The 20,646-nt window shown below is 39.9% G+C and overlaps 1 protein-coding gene across 1 annotated transcript; it reads right to left on the reverse strand.

Moving 5' to 3' along the window:
- Positions 1-13,324: 13,324 nt before the first annotated feature.
- On the reverse strand, positions 13,325-15,971 carry LOC139381197 (phospholipid scramblase 3a). Its single transcript, XM_071124641.1, has 7 exons — positions 15,930-15,971; positions 15,418-15,497; positions 15,210-15,252; positions 14,888-15,108; positions 14,306-14,467; positions 13,927-14,088; positions 13,325-13,443 (listed from the first exon to the last, which is right to left on the reverse strand). The coding sequence occupies exons 2-7, from the start codon at positions 15,472-15,474 to the stop codon at positions 13,384-13,386; spliced, it is 705 nt and encodes a 234-aa protein (XP_070980742.1). The 5' UTR covers positions 15,475-15,497; positions 15,930-15,971; the 3' UTR covers positions 13,325-13,383.
- Positions 15,972-20,646: the final 4,675 nt, after the last annotated feature.

Consider the following 20,646-nt stretch of genomic DNA (forward strand, 5'->3'; position numbering starts at 1 on the left):
AGCAAAAAAAGAAACGTCCTCTCACTGTCAACTGCGTTTATTTTCAGCAAACTTAACGTGTAAATATTTGTATGAACATAACAAAATTTAACAACTGAGAAATAAACTGAACAAATTCCACAGACATGTGACTAACAGAAATGGAATAATGCGTCCCTGAACAAAGGGGGGGTCAAAATCATAAGTAACAGTCAGTATCTGGTGTGGCCACCAGCTGCGTTAAGTACTGCAGTGCATTTCCTCCGCATGGACTGCACCAGATTTTCCAGTTCTTGCTGTGAGATGTTACCCCACTCTTCCACCAAGGCACCTGCAAGTTCCCGGACATTTCTGGGGGTAATGGCCTTAGCCCTCACCCTCTGATCCAACAGGTCCCAGGCGTGCTCAATGGGATTGAGATCCCGGGCTCTTCGCTGGCCATGGCAGAACACTGACATTCCTGTCTTGCAGGAAATCACGCACAGAACAAGCAGTATGGCTGGTGTTATTGTCATGCTGGAGGGTCATGTCAGGATGAGCCTGCAGGAAGGGTACCACATGAGGGAGGATGATGTCTTCCCTGTAACGCTCAGTGTTGAGATTGCCTGCAATGACAACTCTCTGTACTTAGCTCTGTTCATCTTTGCCTTGATCCTGACTTGTCTCTCAGTCCCTGCCACTGAAAAACATTCCCACAGCATGATGCTGCCACCAACATGCTTCCTAGTAGGGATGGTGCCAGGTTTCCTAAAGATGTGACACTTGGCATTCAGGCCAAAGGGTTCAATCTTGGTTTCATCAGACCAGATAATCTTGTTTCTCATGGTCTGAGAGTCTTGAAGTGACTTTTGGCAAACTCCAAGCGGGCTGTCATGTGACTTTTACTGAGGAGTGGCTTCCATCTGGCCACTACAATTATAGGCCTGATTGGTGGAGTGCTGCAGAGATGGTTATCATTCTGGAAAGTTCTCCAATCTCCACAGAGGATCTCTAGAGCTCTGTCAGAGTGATCATCGGGTTCTTGTTAACCTTCCAGACCAAGGCCCTTCTCCCCCGATTGCTCAGTTTGGCTGGGTGGCCAGCTCTAGGAAGAGTCTCTGTGGTTCCAGATCTATTCCATTTAAGAATGATGGAGGGCATATGTTATTGGGGACCTTCAATGCTGTATAAATGTTTTAGTGCCCTTCCATAGATCTGTGCCTCGACACAATCCTGTCTCGGAGCTCTACAGACAATTCCTTCGACCTCATGGCTTTGGTTTTTGCTCTGACATTGATTGTCAACTGTGGGACCTTTTATAGACAGTTGTGTGCCTTTCCAAATCCTGTCCAATTAATTGAATTTACCATAGCTGGACTCCAATCAAGTTGTAGAAACATCTCAAGGGTGATCAAGGGAAACAGGATGCACCTGAACTCAATTTCGAGTTTCATAGCAAAGGGTCTGAATGCTTTTGTAAAGAATTTTTTATTTTAGCTAAATTTGCAAACATTTCCAAAAACCGGTGTTCGCTTTGTCATTATGGGGTATTGTGTGAAACTTGCTTAAGATATTTATTTATTTAATCAATTTTAGAAAGAGTCTGCAACGTAGCAAAATGTGACCGACAGCCTTTATTCAGTCTTATGTAGCAAAATATGAAATTCTGTTTTTTACATCGGATGAAAGCAGAGACACAGAGCTACAAAGTGGTATATCATACACTACATTTTTGAGGAAAATGGAAAAGTAATTCTGCATTGAAAGTTGATTAACTTGTAAACTCAATTTTGACAAAATGGCCTTTGAATGTTTTGGTACTACTACTGGAGGGTTCTCCTTTGAATGGTACTACTACTGGAGGGCTCTCCTTTGAATGGTACTACACAAATGCTCTCCATCCAACCTCACTGAGCTCGAGCTGTTTTGCAAGGAGGAATGGGAAAAAATGTCAGTCTCTCGATGTGCAAAACTGAGACTTGTGCAAAAAAGAGACTTACAGCTGTAATCACAGCAAAAGGTGGCGCTACAAAGTATTAACTTAAGGGGGCTGAATAATTTTGCACGCCCAATTTTTCAGTTTTTGATTTGTTAAAAAAGTTTGAAATATCCAATAAATGTCGTTCCACTTCATGATTGTGTCCCACTTGTTGTTGATTCTTCACAAAAAAATACAGTTTTATATCTTTATGTTTGAAGCCTGAAATGTGGCAAAAGGTCGCAAAGTTCAAGGGGGCCGAATACTTTCGCAAGGCACTGTATATATATATTTTTCTATCTATCTATCTATCTATCTATCTATCTATCTATCTATCTATCTATCTATCCATCTATCTATCTATCTATCTATCTATCTTTCTTACTTGTTGAGCCAAAATCAAAGCTGTAATGCATCCTGATGTCTTTGCTTGCTAGTTCAGTAGGGGCAAAAAAAAAAAAAACGCATTTAAAAAAAAGTTTCGGTTCAAATGGCTCTCCTGTGAAGTAGTGACCCACGACATATGTCTAGTTTCCTGAAACAGCTCACGAATTTTGAAAAAGTCAAGGGATCTGAATACTGAATACAAACCCCAGAATACAACCCCCTGAGGTACCTTTTTGGTATTATAAACTGGTTACCAACATAATTAAAGCAGTAAAAATAAAATAATCTTTAAAAATGAAAATATCTTTAAAGACTTTTGTTGCAAGAAATTATACAAACTGTTCTCTTACCATTCTGATAGATTGGAGACGGTCAGAAAACGTGGTTGTAACGTTAATAATTTGGTTGTTATTCCATTGGTTACCTCGAGGCAGATGCCCACAGACATTGAATATGTCACTTTTAAATGTTAGAGCAATCACAAGTAAAAAACCTTTCCAGTGAATGACCTCTGTACTGAGCTCAAAGTTGATTGCATGTTTCTCACTTAAACATGGCTGTAATGAGAGTGTAGTGCCGCTCTTATTGAAGCCTCCCCCTGGACTACAGCTTTTCAAACTCTATCAGAAAAGGGAAAAAAGGTGGGGTGACAACCCCTATTTTTACTAATGCTAATAGCTGTAAGGACATTTTGTTTGGCGACATTGGGCATCTGTTATGCTATACTGTTTAAATGTCAGCCACCAGTGCTGGCCATAACCCTGTATAGGCCACCAAACCACTGACCCACTTTCTTTACTAACTTCTATGAACTTTTATCTATTGTCCTTGAGAACTATGGTAAAATCATTGTGTTGGGAGATTTTAATATTCATGTTGACAAAGAGACTGACTCCAAGGCCATTGAAATTATGAATCTTTTGAGAACTATGGACTTTATCCAAAATGTTACTGGGCCCACCCATAACCGCGGCCATACTCTGGACCTGGTTATTACCAAGGGGCTTTCTACTGGGCCCACCCATAACCACAGCCATACTCTGGACCTGGTTATTACCAAGGGGTGTTATACTGGGCCCACCCATAACCACAGCCGTGCTCTGGACCTGGTTATTACCAAGGGGCTTTCTATCCTCTATTGATGATGTTGCTTTATCTGATCACCACTGTGGATGTTATACTACCTTGCTGCCCACAGCACAGGGTAATACTGAACACATAAGAAACGCTATCTTACCTCTGAATTTGCTACAGATTTTACAGATTTTATTTTTATTCACCACCTATTCTGCCTCCCGCTTGTGAGGATTTAGTTGATAACTTTAGGAGCAAATTAAGGGCAACCATTGATGCCATAGCTCCAGTAAAGTTGAAAAAGGCCACACCTAAAAGCCCCTTGGATGAGTGAGGAAACAAATAAATTAAAGAGAAATTACAGAAAGGCAGAGCGGAAGTGGAGACGGTCAAAGTTGAAGGTCCATTATGATATCTGAGAGAGAAACTTGGCTTATAAAACAAGGCAATTAAAAATGCCAGACGGGTTCATTTTTCTAACTTGATCACCAATATCTGAATAATTTGAGTGCTCTTCTCGATCATTGATGATGTCCTGATAAATCCTACTCCAGCATGTTCACCTATGTGAACTTTCCTCCACATCTAAATGTGATAAGTTTGTGGCATATTTCAGAGATAAGATAACATACATTAGGCTGGGTATCAGTCATGGAAGACCAGATGAGAAGTTTGATGATAGTTGCCCTAGCCTATGCAAAGGCATATGGATTTATATTCTCCCTGGTTGACACAGACATACCCAGGATAGGGATATCACATCTTAAACCGTCTACCTGCCTTCTTGATCTTATCCCCACCACCTTCTTCAAAACTGTTTTTAATGGCACATCTGAAGAAGTGCAAGCTATTGTTAATCACTCAATGTTCACAGGCACTTTCCCCACTGCACTAAAAACTGCTATGGTGAAACACCTTCTGAGGAACAGTAATCTAGATTATTCAACTCTTAGCAATTTTCATCCAATCTCCAACCTTCGATGCTTAAGCAAAATTCTGGAGAAACTGGTGATCAATCAGACAGCTAAAGTGCCAACTATATTTTAGAAAAATTCCAATCTGGTTTTCATGTCCAACACAGCACAGAGACCGCCTTAGTTAAAGTGGCAAGTGATCTTAGAGCCAACACAGATGTCAATCAGGTCTCTGTCCTTGTAATCTTAGATTTAAGTGCTGCATTTGACACTGGTGACCATGATGTCCTTCTGGATAGATTGGAGAGGTGGGTTGGCCTCTCCATTCCAGTTCTAAATTGGCTTAGGACCTATTTAATAGGTCAAGAGTTTTTTGTCGTTATTGGTGAACATAACTCAGAGAAAAGACATACCATGTGTCGTTCCACAAGGTTTGATTTGGGTCTGGTACTTTTCAGTTTGTATACAGTACCAGTCAAAAATTTGGACAAATCTAGTCAATCGAGTTTAAAAAAAAATATTTACTATTTTCTACATTGTAGAATAATAGTGAGAAAATGTAAACCAAAAAAAGTGTTTAACAAATCAACCACCCTTGGCTTTCATGACAGCTTTGCACACTTTTGGCATTGTCTCATCCATCTTCATGAGGTAGTCACCTGGAATGCATTTTAATTAACAGGTGTACCTTGTTAAAAGTTAATTTGTGGAATTTATTTATTTATTAATGTATTTGAGCTAATCAGTTGTGTTGTGACAAGGTGGGGAGGTGCATACAGAATATGTGGGAACTCAGCATATGTGGGAACTCCTTCAAGACTTTTGGAAAAGCATTCCAGGTGACTAACTCATGAAGCTGGTTGAGAGAATGCCAAGAGTGAGCAAAGCTGTCATCAAGGCAAAGGGTGTCTCCTTTGAAGAATCTCAAATATAAAATATATTTTGATTTGTTTAACACTTTTTTGGTTACTACATGATTCCATATGTGTTAATTCAGAGTTTGGATGTCTTTGCTATTATTCTACAATGTAGAAAGTAGTAAAAAAAAATAAAGAAAAACCCTTGAATGAGTAGGTGTGTCCTAACTTTTGACTGGTACTGTATGTTACCCCTTGGCAGTGTATCAGAAAGCACAGCATAGATTTTCACTGCTACACAGACGATACACAACTTTTAATTTCATTTCTGTGTAACCAGAGGATTTTAGCTCTACGGATAAATTATTAGACTGTATTTTTTATGGGTAGCCAGAGGAACAATCCAAAACTGAAACATAATTTACAAGTAAGTTAGTAAGTCTGTCAGATCAGGCAGAGGGAGACCAGGGTTGTTCTCTTGATAATTGAATGAATTGGACGATTTTCCTGTCCAGGTAAGCATTCAACTGCAACGAGTACTTTTGGATGTCAGGGAAAATATACGGAGTAAAAAGTACATTATTTTCTTTAGGAATGTAGATAAGTAAAATAAAAAGTTGTAAAATCTGAATAGTAAAGTATAAATACTTTAAATTATTTTTACTTATGTAAAGTACTTAACTGCCCACCACAATTGCAGCACTGTGTATGCACTGACCCTTCAACAACACACATATATATATATATATATATATATATATATATATATATATATATATATATATATATATATATATATATATATATATATACTACGTTTGCACACACTTGCCACGTGGCAAAACTTTTTGCAATTACGACATTGCAACAGCCTGTTCTCAAAAGCTCTCACCACATATCCTGTGTAACCCAGCTTGACATGTGTCGAGAGAAACTCTTCATCAAATAGCAATAACATAGATAGGCTTTTATTCTTCCTACCATCCACCATACGATTCAAGTGATGTGCCTCCACTACTCCTGGTATGTCGCGTTTAAGACATTGAGCCTCAATTTCCATCGAGACACCATAGATGACACCTTTTAACGGAACCCTGCTCAGAAAGTCAAAACATTCTTCTTCATACTCCCATAATTTTCAGAGCCACAATGCATGTTCGTTTTGTTAATCTGATACACAAAATCAACACCATACCACTTCTGGTAACTCTGGCTGACTCCACCTTTCCCAATGTGTCCTCCACCATCTGCGCAATAACAATTGAGTCTTCCAAACATGGACGGATTGGCCATCTGGCAATTGTGGCAAATGCCAGAAGGACCAGACCATCTTCTACTGGGGTGGGCTGGTCGAAATTGACACAGCCGGCAGTCCATGGGCCTGTTACTTTAAAGACTGTTGCGCAATTTCTCTGTCATAAAAATATATATTGATCATTTAGCTGAGATGGGCCGGTCCAGTTTTATGATTAGCTGAGCTAATTTGGTGCCAATTCACAAGTCAAATGCGCATTATCATGCTCTGACTGTCAGTCACTCAGTAAGAACTGTAAAGTCTACTTCCAACTCACACTCTCAAACACATAGATCCCCTGAACACAGCTCACTCTCCAGATCCCAATAAAATGCAAATTAATTACTTAAAAATCATACAATTTTGATTTTCTGGATTTTTGTTTTAGATTCCGTCTCTCACAGTTGAAGTGTACCTATGATAAAAAATTACAGACCTCTACATGCTTTGTAAGTAGGAAAACCTGCAAAATAGGCAGTGTATCAATTACTTGTTCTCCCCACTGTATATATATATATATACAGTGGGGCAAAAAAGTATTTAGTCAGCCACCAATTGTGCAAGTTCTCCCACTTAAAAAGATGAGAGAGGCCTGTAATTTTCATCATAGGTACACTTCAACTATGACAGACAAAATGAGATTTTTTTTCTCCAGAAAATCACATTGTAGGATTTTTTATGAATTCATTTGAAAATTATGGTGGAAAATAAGTATTTGGTCAATAACAAAGTTTATTTCAATACTTTGTTATATACCCTTTGTTGGCAATGACAGAGGTCAAACGTTTTCTGTAAGTCTTCACAAGGTTTAAACACACACTGTTGCTGGTATTTTGGCCCATTCCTCCATTCAGAACTCCTCTAGAGCAGTGATGTTTTGGGGCTGTTGCTGGGCAACACGGACTTTCAACTCCCTCCAAAGATTTTCTATGGGGTTGAGATCTGGAGACTGGCTAGGCCACTCCAGGACCTTGAAATGCTTCTTACGAAGCCACTCCTTCGTTGCCCGGGCGGTGTGTTTGGGATCATTGTCATGCTGAAAGACCCAGCCACATTTCATCTTCAATGCCCTTGCTGATGGAAGGTTTTCACTCAAAATCTCACGATACATGGCCCCATTCATTCTTTCCTTTACACGGATCAGTCGTCCTCGTCCCTTTGCAGAAAAACAGCCCCAAAGCATGATGTTTCCACCCCCATGCTTCCCAGTAGGTATGGTGTTCTTTGGATGCAACTCAGCATTCTTTGTCCTCCAAACACAACGAGTTGAGTTTTTACCAAAAAGTTATATTTTGGTTTCATCTGACCATATGACATTCTCCCAATCTTCTTCTGGATCATCCATATGCTCTCTAGCAAACTTCAGACGAGCCTGGACATGTACTGGCTTAAGCAGGGGGACACGTCTGGCACTGCAGGATTTGAGTCCCTGGCGGCGTAGTGTGTTACTGATGGTAGGCTTTGTTACTTTGGTCCCAGCTCTCTGCAGGTCATTCACTAGGTCCCCCCGTGTGGTTCTGGGATTATTGCTCACCGTTCTTGTGATCATTTTGACCCCACGGGGTGAGATCTTGTGTGGAGCCCCAGATCGAGGGAGATTATCAGTGGTCTTGTATGTCTTCCATTTCCTAATAATTGCTTCCACAGTTGATTTCTTCAAACCAAGCTGCTTACCTATTGCAGATTCAGTCTTCCCAGCCTGGTGCAGATCTACAATTTTTATTCTGGTGTCCTTTGACAGCTCTTTGGTCTTGGCCATAGTGGAGTTTGGAGTGTGACTGTTTGAAGGTTGTGGACAGGTGTCTTTTATACAGATAACAAGTTCAAACCGGTGCCATTAATACAGGTAACGAGTGGAGGACAGAGGAGCCTCTTAAAGAAGAAGTTACAGGTCTGTGAGAGCCAGAAATCTTGCTTGTTTGTAGGTGACCAAATACTTATTTTCCACCATAATTTGCAAATAAATTCATTAAAAATCCTACAATGTGATTTTCTGGATTTTTTTTCTCATTTTGTCTGTCATAGTTGAAGTGTACCTATCATAAGAATTACAGGCCTCTCTCATCTTTTTAAGTGGGAGAACTTGCACAATTGGTGGCTGACTAAATACTTTTTTGCCCCACTGTATAAATATATATATATATATATATATATATATATATATATATATATATATATATATACACACTACCGGTCAAAAGTTTTAAAACACCTACTCATTCAAGGGTTTTTCTTATTTTCACAATTTTCTACATTGTAGAATAATAGTGAAGACATCAAAACTATGAAATTACACATATAGAATCATGTAGTAACCAAAAAAGTGTTAAACAAATCTAAATATATTTGAGATTTGAGATTCTTCAAAGTAGCCACCCTTTTCCTTGATGACAGCTTTGCACACTCTTAGGATTCTCTCAACCAGCTTCACCTGGAATGCTTTTCCAAAAGTCTTGAAGGAGTTCCCACATATGCTGAGCACTTGTTGGCTGCTTTTCCTTCACTCTGCGGTCCAACTCATCCCAAACCATCTCAATTCGGTTGAGGTCGGGTGATTGTGGAGGCCAGATCATCTGATGCAGCACTCCATCACTCTCCTTCTTAGTTAAATATCCATTACACAACATTTAGGTGTGTTGGATCATTGTCCCGTTGAAAAACAAATGAAAGCCCCACTAAGCGCAAACCAGATGGGATGGCATATCGCTGCAGAATGCTGTGGTAGCCATGCTGGTTAAGTGTGCCTTGAATTCTAAATTAATCACAGACATTGTTACCAGCAAAAAGCACCCCCACACCATCACACCTCCTCCTCCATGCTTCATGGTGGGAACCACACATTGGAGACCATCCATTCACCTACTCTGCGTCTCACAAAGACACGACGGTTGGAGCCACAAATCTCCAATTTGGACTCATCAGACCAAAGGACAGATTTCTAATGCCCATTGCATGTTTCTTGGCCCAAGCAAGTCTCTTCTTATTATTGGTGTCCTTTTGTAGTGGTTTCTTTGCAGAAATGTATTACATTTATGAAAACATTACAACACATGTATTACAGAATTCTCAACACACTACGTGTGTGCCCTCAGGCCCATTATCCCATCATAACCACATATCTACAACGCAAAATCCATGTGTAAGTGTGTGTATAGTGTGTATGTTATCATGTGTGTGTATGCATGTGCCTGTGCCTATGTTTGTGTTACTTCACAGTCCCCGCTGTTCCATGAGGTGTATTTTTACCTGCTTTTTAAATCTGATTTCACTGCGTGCATCAGTTACCTGATGTGAAATAGAGTTACATGTAGTCATGGCTCAATGTAGTACTGTGCACCTCCCAAAGTCTGGACTTGGGGACTATGCATGGGTGTCCGAGCTGTGTGCTAGTATTTTAAAAAGACAGCTCGGTACCTTCAGCTTTTACAAAGACAAATAATGAGGAAGTCAATCTCTTTTCCACTTTGAGTCATGAGAGATTGACATGCACTTCATTAAAACCTATTTATCCTACCCCCTCCTTTTTCGAACATTCTGTTAAAAATCGCGCAACATTTCAGCGTCCTGCTACTCATGCCAGGAATATAGTATATGCATATGATTAGTATGTGTGGATAGAAAACACTCTGAAGTTTCTAAAACTGGTTAAATCACGACTGTGACTATAACAGAGCGTGTGTTTCATCGAAAAGCGCAAGAAAAACTGGTCACTGAAATCTGAAAAAAGTATCCATGCGCCCCTTTCATGATTGTTTAAAGGAAACCAAATTTAATATGGAGATGGATGCAATTCCTACAGCTTCCACACGATGTCGCCAACAACGCCATTTTCATTGACAAAAATCCTTTGAGACATTACCAATAGATCCGTCATTCCATCCAGCCTACCTCAATCGATTTTGGAAGATTGAAAAATGGACACTGTTTTCTTGTGTAGCTGCTATTGAATACAGATCGCCCAGTGATCAATTTGATCGCTTATTAACGTTTACAAATACCTAAAGTTGGGTTATAAAAGTAGGTTGAAGTGTTTTGTCAAAGAATATAGGCAACTTATATAATTTTTAAACATGACGTTTTGACCATGGAGGTATACAATCCAGGGTTACTCTAAGCAGTTTAGTCACCTCAACTAGCTCAATGTCCACATTATTCATTGTGAGATGTAGTTGAGGTTTGGGGTTTAGTGAATGATTTGTCCCAAATATAATTCTTTAAGTTTTGGAAATATTTAGGACTAACTTATTCCTTGCTACCCATTCTGAAACTAACTGCAGCTCTTTGTTAAGTGTTTGTTAAGTGCAGCTCGTTGTTAAGTCATTTCAGTCGCTGTAGCAGCTGATGTGCATAGTATTGAGTCATCCGCATACATGGACACACTGGCCTTACTCAAAGCCAGTGGCATGTCGTTAGTAAAGATTGAAAAAGCAAGGGGCCTAAACAACTACCCTGGGGAATTCCTGCTTCTACCAGGATTATGTTTGAGAGGTTTCCATTAAAGAACACCCTTTGTTCTGTTAGACATAAAGCTTATATCTCTCAAATGTTGTGCACATTTGTTTACATCCCTGTTAGTGAGCATTTCTCCTTTGCCAAGCTAATCCATCTACCTGACACATGTGACATATCAAGAACCTGATTTAACATCATGATAATTACACAAGTGCACCCAAGCGACTTACAGCTGTAATCGCAGCAAAAGGTGGCACTACAAAATATTAACTTAAGGGGGCTGAATAATTTTGCACGCCCAATTTTTCAGTTTTTGATTTGTTAAAAAAGTTTGAAATATCCAATAAATGTCGTTCCACTTCATGATTGTGTCCCACTTGTTGTTGATTCTTCACAAAAAAATACAGTTTTATATCTTTATGTTTGAAGCCTGAAATGTGGCAAAAGGTCGCAAAGTTCAAAGGGGCCGAATACTTTCGCAAGGCACTGTACATTGATGAGGAGTGGTACATCATTCCACAGGCCACAATCAACAGCCTCATCAACTCTATGCGAAGGTGATGTGTTGCACTATATGAGGCAAATGGTGGTCACACCAGATTCTGACTGCTTTTTTGATTCACACCCTTCCTTTTGGTTTTAAGGTACAATATACAGTATAAAGAAAAAAGTATGTTGACACCCCTTCAAATTAGTGCATTTGGCTATTTCAGCTACACCTGTTGCTGACAGGTGTATAAAATTGAGTACACAGCCATGCAATCCCCATAGACAAACATTGGCAGTAGAATGGCTTTACTGAAGAGCTCAGTAACTTTCAACAGGGCACCGTCATAGGATGCCACCTTTACAACAAGTCCTCAGTTTGTCACATTTTTGCCCTGCTAGAGCTACTCTGGTCAACTGAAAGTGCTGTTATTGTGAAGTGGAAACGTCTAGAAGCAACAACGGCTCAGCCGAAAAGTGGTCACACAAGCTCGGAACCGGCAAGCGCATAGCTCGTAATGTTTTTTGTTGTGGTTCGGGCTCGGCCCCTTAGTTCCAGTGAAGGGAAATCTTAACCCTAGAGCATGCAATGCCATTCTAGACTATTCTGTTCTTCCAACTTTGTGACAACAGTTTGGGGAAGGCCCTTTCCTATTTCAGCATGGCAATGCTCCCAAGCACAAAGCGAAGTCCATACAGAAATGAATTGTCAAGTTTGGTGTGGAAGAACTTGACTGGCCTGCACAGAGCCCTAACCTCAACCTCATTGAACGCCTTTGCGATTAATTGGAACACCGACAGTGAGCCAAGTCTAATAGCCCAACATCAGTGCCCGACCTCACGAATGCTCTTGTGACTGAATGGAAGAAAGTTCCCACAGCAATGTTCCAACATCTAATGGAAAACCTTCCCATAAGACTGGAGGCTGTTATAGCAGCAAAGGGGGAACCAACTTCATACTAATGCCCATGATTTTGGAATGAGATGTTCAACAAGCAGGTGTCCACATGCCTTTGGTCATGTACTGTATCTGTGATCGACAGATGCATATCTGTATTCCCAGTCATGTGAAATCCATAGATTTCTTTTCAGTTGACTGATTTCCTTATATGAACTGTAACTCAGTAAAATCTTTGTCTATTGCATTTATATTTTTGTTCAGTGTATCTATAAAAATATATTAATGTTTTATTTTTGATATTTCTTTTTACAAATATTCAAAAAAAAATCCACGTTAACATTACAGAGTATTTTGTGTAAATTGTTGACAAAAAATGACAATTAAATGCATTTTAATCACAGTTTGTAGCACAACAAAATGTGGAAAAAGTAGTGGAGTGACAACCTTCTGAAGGCATTGAGAAATATAGTGAAAAGATGGTAAAATGTGTTTATTCGGGAACGTTTGAAACTGCCATTTGCGCAGTCAGCGTATTACTGCTGTGAGAGTGTGTTGAAGTACGTTGGAAAGCTAATGTGGAGGGTACCAACTGAGATCTAAATCATTTACAGAAACAGATTTTTACAAATGTAAAATATTTTTATTATTATGTTATCATCCCTGTGGTATTGAGAGATAAACATGGTAATGCTTTTACTGATTGCACATAAATTATGATAATTCATACATGATAGAGTGCTTGCTTTGTTATTCAACTGATCTTGTGTCCTTTCTGTCATCCAGTGAACCCCATTCATTGCTGCTCGCAGCTATATTTGAGAATGTGCTTCATCCTTTACATGAGATACCTAATATTATTACATGACATTTCAATATTTTCAAAAGAAAAAGCACACACAGTGTTACAAATGTTTGAATATTGTATTCAGACATCCAAAATACAGATGAATATATTGAATTAATAAAGAACACATATTTGTTTTGTCTTAAATGTCATGTTATGTGATTCATATGCATCCAATAGCCATGTCATTATTAACTATAGTATCATGTAATTTGTACATGATCAAAAACTCAATCTCTTATCCAAATACAGAACACCGTTGATCACCGTCACCACTCCTTTCAAAGAACATGAAATCCTGTTTGGAGACAAAGAATAAAGAAAGAGAAAATGGATACACAATGAATAGGCATGATGGAGATCATCACACGTAATACGTAATTGTTTGATTCATCTTAATAGACAGGATTTATAATGGCTTTATATTGATGCACTACAATAGGAGTGTCAGTACTGACTAATTGATTGGTTTGCCGGTAAATTTTCAGCAATGGCTGCTTCACTAGGTCACTGACACAATGATTGAGAAATTTGCTTATGGATTATAGCCTATGTACTGTATATGTGTGTAATATACTATATAAGAGAGCTCCTACAAAGAATTCCAATGTAGGCTATGTCTTCTTAATAACTACAAATGCCAAATGAACTTGAATCTGACTCAGCTCTATAGATATGGCTGGGTTTACACAGGCAGCCCAATTCGGATCTTTTGCCAATAATGGGGCCACAGATCATAATTGGGTTGCCTGGGTAAGTCGCAGCTTGTGACAACACTTACAATAAGGATGCAGGCCCCCATCAGCACAGCCTTCATCTTGACATCCAGGTCCATGGGGAACTGGATCCCAAAGTTGTCTGAGTCAGTGAAGGCCTCCTTTATCAGCCCACTCCACTGCTTACTTATTCTCCCAATGGGCTGGTCACTGTCCTTACCCATCACCTGTTATAGAAACACAAAGGACTCTAATCAGGGTGATGTTTATTAGGCAGCAAATGGAAGAAAACAAATGGAAATAGTGAGGGGTTACCTGGACTCCATTCCCCCCCGTTTTGCTACAGTGTGCCCTAATGAGGACAACCTAGGGTTTAACAGACTCAGGGCAACTTGAACACTCACAAATAGAGATAGACCACAGTCCTCTCCCTAACAGCCTCACCTCAAAATCAACATCTCCACAGCAGCTACAGGCACAGAAAGGACCTTCAATCGTCAGGAGAGTCTCTTTGGCAGCTCCTAGGATGGACAGTTTTGGCTTGAAGGGATGCCAGTTCTGAACCACATAACCTATGGTGGTGCTAGGAGGGGATTGTACCTCCATCTATGACAGACAAGCATTCACAGATACAGAGGAAAATGGTCAAGGGAGAAAAATAAATTCAGACGTTAGAGTATCCTTGAAACAGTATCTTGCAATGATAAAATTGAGCAGCCAGTCTCTGTTATAAGTGTGTTATAATTGTGTTATTTAGAAGCTGTGTTATAAGTGGCCACTTGCGAGCAATAGGGGAAGTAGCAGGTGGTGTCTGTTATAATATGTATATTATAAGCGATTTCAGGCAGCTAAGAAAGTAGCAGGTGTCTGTTATACATGTGATGTGATTGAGGTTATAAGCTGCATTATAAGCAGTTCAAATACATCTTACAGACAGCAGAGGAAGTAGCAGGAGGTGTCTGTTGTAAGGGTGTTATAAGATGTTTTATAAGATGTTAATATGTGTGTTATGAACAGTTATAATACCTCTTGCAGGCAGCAGGGCCAGAAGCAGGAGGTGCAGCGGAAGGGCTTGACCAGGTGCATGACCTCCTGGCCACTGTGGTCTTTGATCTTCATCTCAAACATGCGGTTGGGACCGCAGCAGTTCCGGGTGCAGCAGTCACTATCCTCCTTGGCCGTGTAGATTTCCTGTCCCAAACTGTTCTTGATTACGTACCGGTTTTTAGTCTCAAAGGAAGTGATGGCTAGAGAGGAGCATAGGAAGAAAGGGGTCACGGGGGATGTGGGTGGAGGTGAGAGATCGCGTCGGAGTAATTAATGGCATGCTGTGTATAACATGACTTACCCTCCAGCAGTTCCATTTTCTGATGGATCAAGATTTGATCGATCTGTAGCAAACAGATAAAGGTGGGGTTGGGTACAGAGTTCCCTACCGTGGCCAGCTCTCTCCTGTCTCCTAACCAATTGTCTTATCCCATAAAAGTTAACATTGGACTTTTTTGAGGTCACAGTTCCATAAACAAAATATAAGACGATTGACTTCACTGTCTTACCTGTGTTAGGTACTCCAGGCCAGGGGGCACTCCTGTTGATCGAAAGTTATTTTCCATGGCGTGGTAGGATCAGTAGCAGCCTGAGCACACCCACATTAATCAGACAAATTGACCATGGTGGATGGATGGATAATAAAGTTAGGTGAAATGTGGTTTACAAGCTCAGTTTACAACCATAGGACTGAGCTACCTGGTTAATCATTACACTACTCATTCAATAGCACCATTCAAAGTTGCTTTCCAATTCATGTGTACTATTCCTTAGTACTATTTCTTATATTTTACGTAAATGCTATACCAAAACAAACAATATTGGAAGATGGACTCTTCGAGCTAAGATGTCCCTGATCTTACATCCACTTTTTTGGTGTCATGGCAATTTTACAGAGCTCTGCTCAAAGTAATACATGCAGCATATAATAGTACTATATATATTGTAAGAACTTACAATGGAACAACAATTTTAGAATACCAATGAACACATATCTGTGCGGTACTGAGAATCAACTTACATCCAAATTCCTTGCTATCTGTTGCCAGAGCTTCTGACGGTGTTGCTCTCTGTGTTGGTGTTGTTCTCTGTATGTGCTAAGTAATCGACGCAATCAGAAGTGATTCATGCGTGAAAGGTGTGTTTTATTGACATGACTGTGAGAGATGGAAAAAGTATTTTCAGTCCAAGATCAACAGCACCCACATTGAAAGCTCTTTTTCCCTCTTTGATTTACACACACATATATTTACAGAAAGAGCTCAGGAGAAATGCATATACATAACAAAAAGCCACAGATTTGCTTATGTGATTTAGTGCATAGCTCAAATTACACAAAGAGCCCTTCAAAACAAAAATAGTGTCTCTCAAGACAAAACAAACAGAATTGTTTTGTCGTTGTCAAGGGGCAAAAGGATACAGTCTTAAACCCAGGAACTATCCTCAGGTGTCTTTCTTTTGTTCAACTCTTCGGTCATGTCGACAGTACATGCACTTATGACAGAATATGTCTGGCACGTTTGACTTCTTAATATTTGCGGAGGAGAGGTGTACCTATATCTCATACTGGTTGCACTCCATGGGCAGATTTGCCCAAGTCACTCAGTCAGAATAAAAGATCATCGATCACTAAAAAAAATGGAAAGACAGTGCCGTTACTTAGAGACCAAAATAAAGGTCTCTTTAGACCGACGCTGCTAAATGTATGAAAATATTAACCACCTTATTTGCTAAAAGTTCTGGTTCTGCTGGTCCGAGTGCTATGTCTGTGAGAAATGACAGGCCAGCGGCTGCTCCCGCTGCAGTAGAGGACAGAAGTGCAGTCGAAGTAGGAAGAAAACAAAGAAAGATACTCACCCAAACTGACACAGATCATATAGCCTACTGCTGCCAGTTACGCCTGACATTTTGGTTTGAAATTTAATTAAATAGTAGGCTAATTAAGAGACGGGACTTCGGGGAAACGTTTAGACACTAGGCTACTTGCAATACAGCGTAACAAGTATAACACATACATTTATAACATACATTTATAACACATACATTACCAGTCAAAAGTTTGGACACACCTACTCATTCAAGGGTTTCTCTTAATTTTTTAAATAATAGTGAAGGACACTATGAAATAACACATATGGAATCATGTAGTAACCAAAAAAGTGTTAAACAAATCTATGTCACGCCCTGGTCTTAGTATTTTGTGTTTTCTTTACTATTTTGGTCAGGCCAGGGTGTGACATGGGTGAATTATGTGTTGGTTTTGTCTAGGGGTTTTTTGTAGGTTATGGGATTGTGGTTAGTGGAGTTGTCTAGAAAAGTCTATGGTTGCCTGGGGTGGTTCTCAATCAGAGGCAGGTGTTTATCGTTGTCTCTGATTGGGAACCATATTTAGGCAGCCATATTCTTTGAGTGTTTTGTGGGTGATTGTTCCTGTCTCTGTGTTTGTTTGCACCAGATAGGGCTGGTTCGGTTTTTCACGTTACGTTTAGTGTTTTTGTATTGTTTGTTATTATCTTTATTAAAGATGTATCAAGATAACCACGCTGCATTTTGGTCCTCCTCTCCTTCGACAGGAAGAAAACCTTAACAATCTAAAATATTTTACATTTGAGATTCTTCAAAGTAGCGACCCTTCGCCTGGATGATAGCTTTGCACACTCTTGGCATTCTCTCAACCAGCTTCACGAGGAATGCTTTTCCAACAGTCTTGAAGGAGTTCCCACACACTAGGTGACCCATTTCAGGAAACTAGGGCACTCTTTGGCATTTCCTGTATGATCGATGAGGGTCCCCTTACTAGATGTCCACTGGTGTTATTAAAACAGGCCGACGGTCTTGGGTCATCCCCCAGGGGCCAGTATTTGATGACTTCCCGAAAGAAAGTATTTTGGACATTTGGTTTACGAGTTATAAAATGTTTAATTTTTGGAAACGTTTCTGTCACACGGACTGACACTGGAGGGACAAAGCGGGTACAGGGAGTAAACATTTAACTTCTTATGGCTGGGGGACAGTATTGAGTAGCTTGGATGAATAAGTTGCCCAAAGTAAATGGCCTGCTCCTCAGTCTCAGTTGCTAATATATTCATATTATTATTGGTATTGGATAGAAAACACTCTAAACTGTTTGAATGATGTCTGTGAGTATAGCAGAACTCATATGGCAGGCAAAATCCAGAGGAGAAATCAAAACAGGAAGTGAGAAATCTGAGCTTTGTATGTATTCACTGCAGTCCCCACTGCAGTCCCCAATGAAATCCCCTTGAGATATGATGTTGCACTGCCTAGGGGTTCCACTAGATGTCTATATACATTTGAATGAGACCTCTGCTGTGCTGTGGGAGTGAATGAGAGCAGAATCAATCATGTGTCTGGCAGTCAGTCATTTCTGATCATGCGCATTCTTCATGGTATCCACTTGCGTTCCATTGCTCATGAAGACACAAAAGAATACTCCGGTTGGAACTTTATTGAAGCTATATGTTAAAAACATCCTAATGATTGATTCTGTACTTAGTTTGAAACGTTTCTTCAACCTGTAATATACATTTTTAAGTTTGTCCGACGTAACGCTGACCAGAATGAGCGTTTGGATATGTATACCAAACATGCTAACAAAAGAAGGTATTTGGACATAAATAACGGACATTATCGAAAAAAACTAACATTTATTGTTGACCTGGGATTCCTGGAGTGCTTTCTGATGTAGATCATGAAAGGTAAGGGAATATTTATCATGCCATTTCTTGTTTATGTTGACGTCAACATGGCGGCTATTGTGACTAATTTTTCTGAGCGCCGTCTCAGATTATTGCATGGCTGGCTTATTCCGTAAAGTTTTTTTTAAATCAGACACAGTGGTGTCATTAAGGAGAGGTATATCTATAATTCCATGTGTATAACTTATCATCTACATTTATGATGAGTATTTCTGTTGAATGATGTGGCTATGCAAAATCACTGGATGTTTTTGGACCTAGTGAATGTAACGCGCCAATGTAAACTCATATTTTGATAAATATGAACTTTATCAAACAAAACATACATGTATTGTGTAACATGAAGTCCTATTCGTGTCATCTGAGGAAGATCATCAAAGGTTAGTGATTAATTTTATCTCTATTTGTGCTTTTTGAAACTCCTCTCTGACTGGAAAAAAATGGCTGTGTTTTTCTGTGGCTATGTGGTGACCTAAAATAATCGTTTGTGGTGCTTTTGCTGTAAAGCATATTTGAAATCGGACACGAGATTAGCTTTAAAATGGTATGAGATACATGTATGTTTGAGGAATTGTAATTATGAGATTTTTGATGTTTTGAAATTGGCGCCCTGCACTTTCACTGGCTGTTGTCATATCGGTCCCTTTAACGGGATTGCAGCCATAAGACGTTTTAATAAACAACTGACGATACAGGAACAGCGTCAGAAACAAATACAAAGACAGAAGACAATCAATGCAGCTGCAGGGAACAAACAAATATAGGGGAGGAAATGAAAATGTGATAAGTGAGTCCAATAACGCTGATGCGAGTGATGAGTGGAAGGCAGGTGTGGGTGATGGATGGCAGGAGCGTGTGATGCAGGGTAATCTGGCACCCTCAGGCGCCAGGGGAAGGGAAGAGTGGGAGCAGACGTGACAGTTTCTACTGTACTGGAAAATTCCACCAGATGGTGACTGGCAGCTTATTGGAAATGGACAAAACATCCTCTCGTAAATGGAAAAGACTTCGAAGACAAAACTCGGTGAGCACAGGTTTGGACAAATGTACTTTTAGCCCAGAAAGAAGATGGCGTCGAGGCCTATATGCTCTTTGAGTTAATGTCCATTTTCTGGAATTAAGGGTCGAAATCTGTAATACAGTGCTAATTTGACCGCTTCACGTCAAAGTACATAAACCTACGGTGTAAGGAACAATAGAACCAACCATTTATCTATTGTTATTTTACAAGAAATCGTACAACGTCCGTTTGATGATGGTTAAACAAATGTGCGTTTATTTTCTCCAAAATGTTATAGATCCAGTTGCGGCGGAATAAAGCAAATCCATTAAGGTGGGTTTCGGAGCTCTACGTGATTTCTGGGATTTTCTGTGATTTTCTGTACTCACACAAACAGCCAACATGGAGTGACAAAGTGTGGGGCTGACAGAAACACAGAGCCTGCAATAGTTACCTGCGTTTGAACCATCAAAGAACTAGAGCTCTGAAACTTTAGAAACCTGTTCTAGAGCTTAAATCGGTAGTTGCATGGTGAGTTATGTGGCTCTAGAAGGTTCTCAGGCCGAGAAACAGCCTCGTCCATTTGCAAGAAATTCAATTCATTTTTTAAGTCGCGAAAATGACTACATTAACGTTGCAAAAAGATCGCAGAAATGGAGACAGAATGACAAGACTAGGTGCATTGAAACCTCGGCCCATAGAGGCTGACCCTACACGTTTCTGGCCGATAGTTTGTCCAGGGACCACGTAGCAACCCCCGGAAAAAGCAAATTTTCAGCACTAATTAAGGTCGCTGCTCGGGCTCCGAATGACCTACTGACCCGAAACTCAGGATTCGGGGTCGCCTCAGCTAGGCCTACACATAATGTCAGAACTGGACCCTCAGCTCGAATGTAACTATGTTTTGAAGGTTTTTTATTTTAAAAATGAAAGAAACATTATATCAGTTGTGTATGGCTTCACACCGCTGACCCTCTTAAGGATCTGACCCTTTTTTAAAACATTTAGCTTAAAATGAC

This window comes from Oncorhynchus clarkii, chromosome 2 (genome assembly GCF_045791955.1).
Source record: "Oncorhynchus clarkii lewisi isolate Uvic-CL-2024 chromosome 2, UVic_Ocla_1.0, whole genome shotgun sequence".
Classification (NCBI taxonomy): domain Eukaryota; kingdom Metazoa; phylum Chordata; class Actinopteri; order Salmoniformes; family Salmonidae; genus Oncorhynchus; species Oncorhynchus clarkii.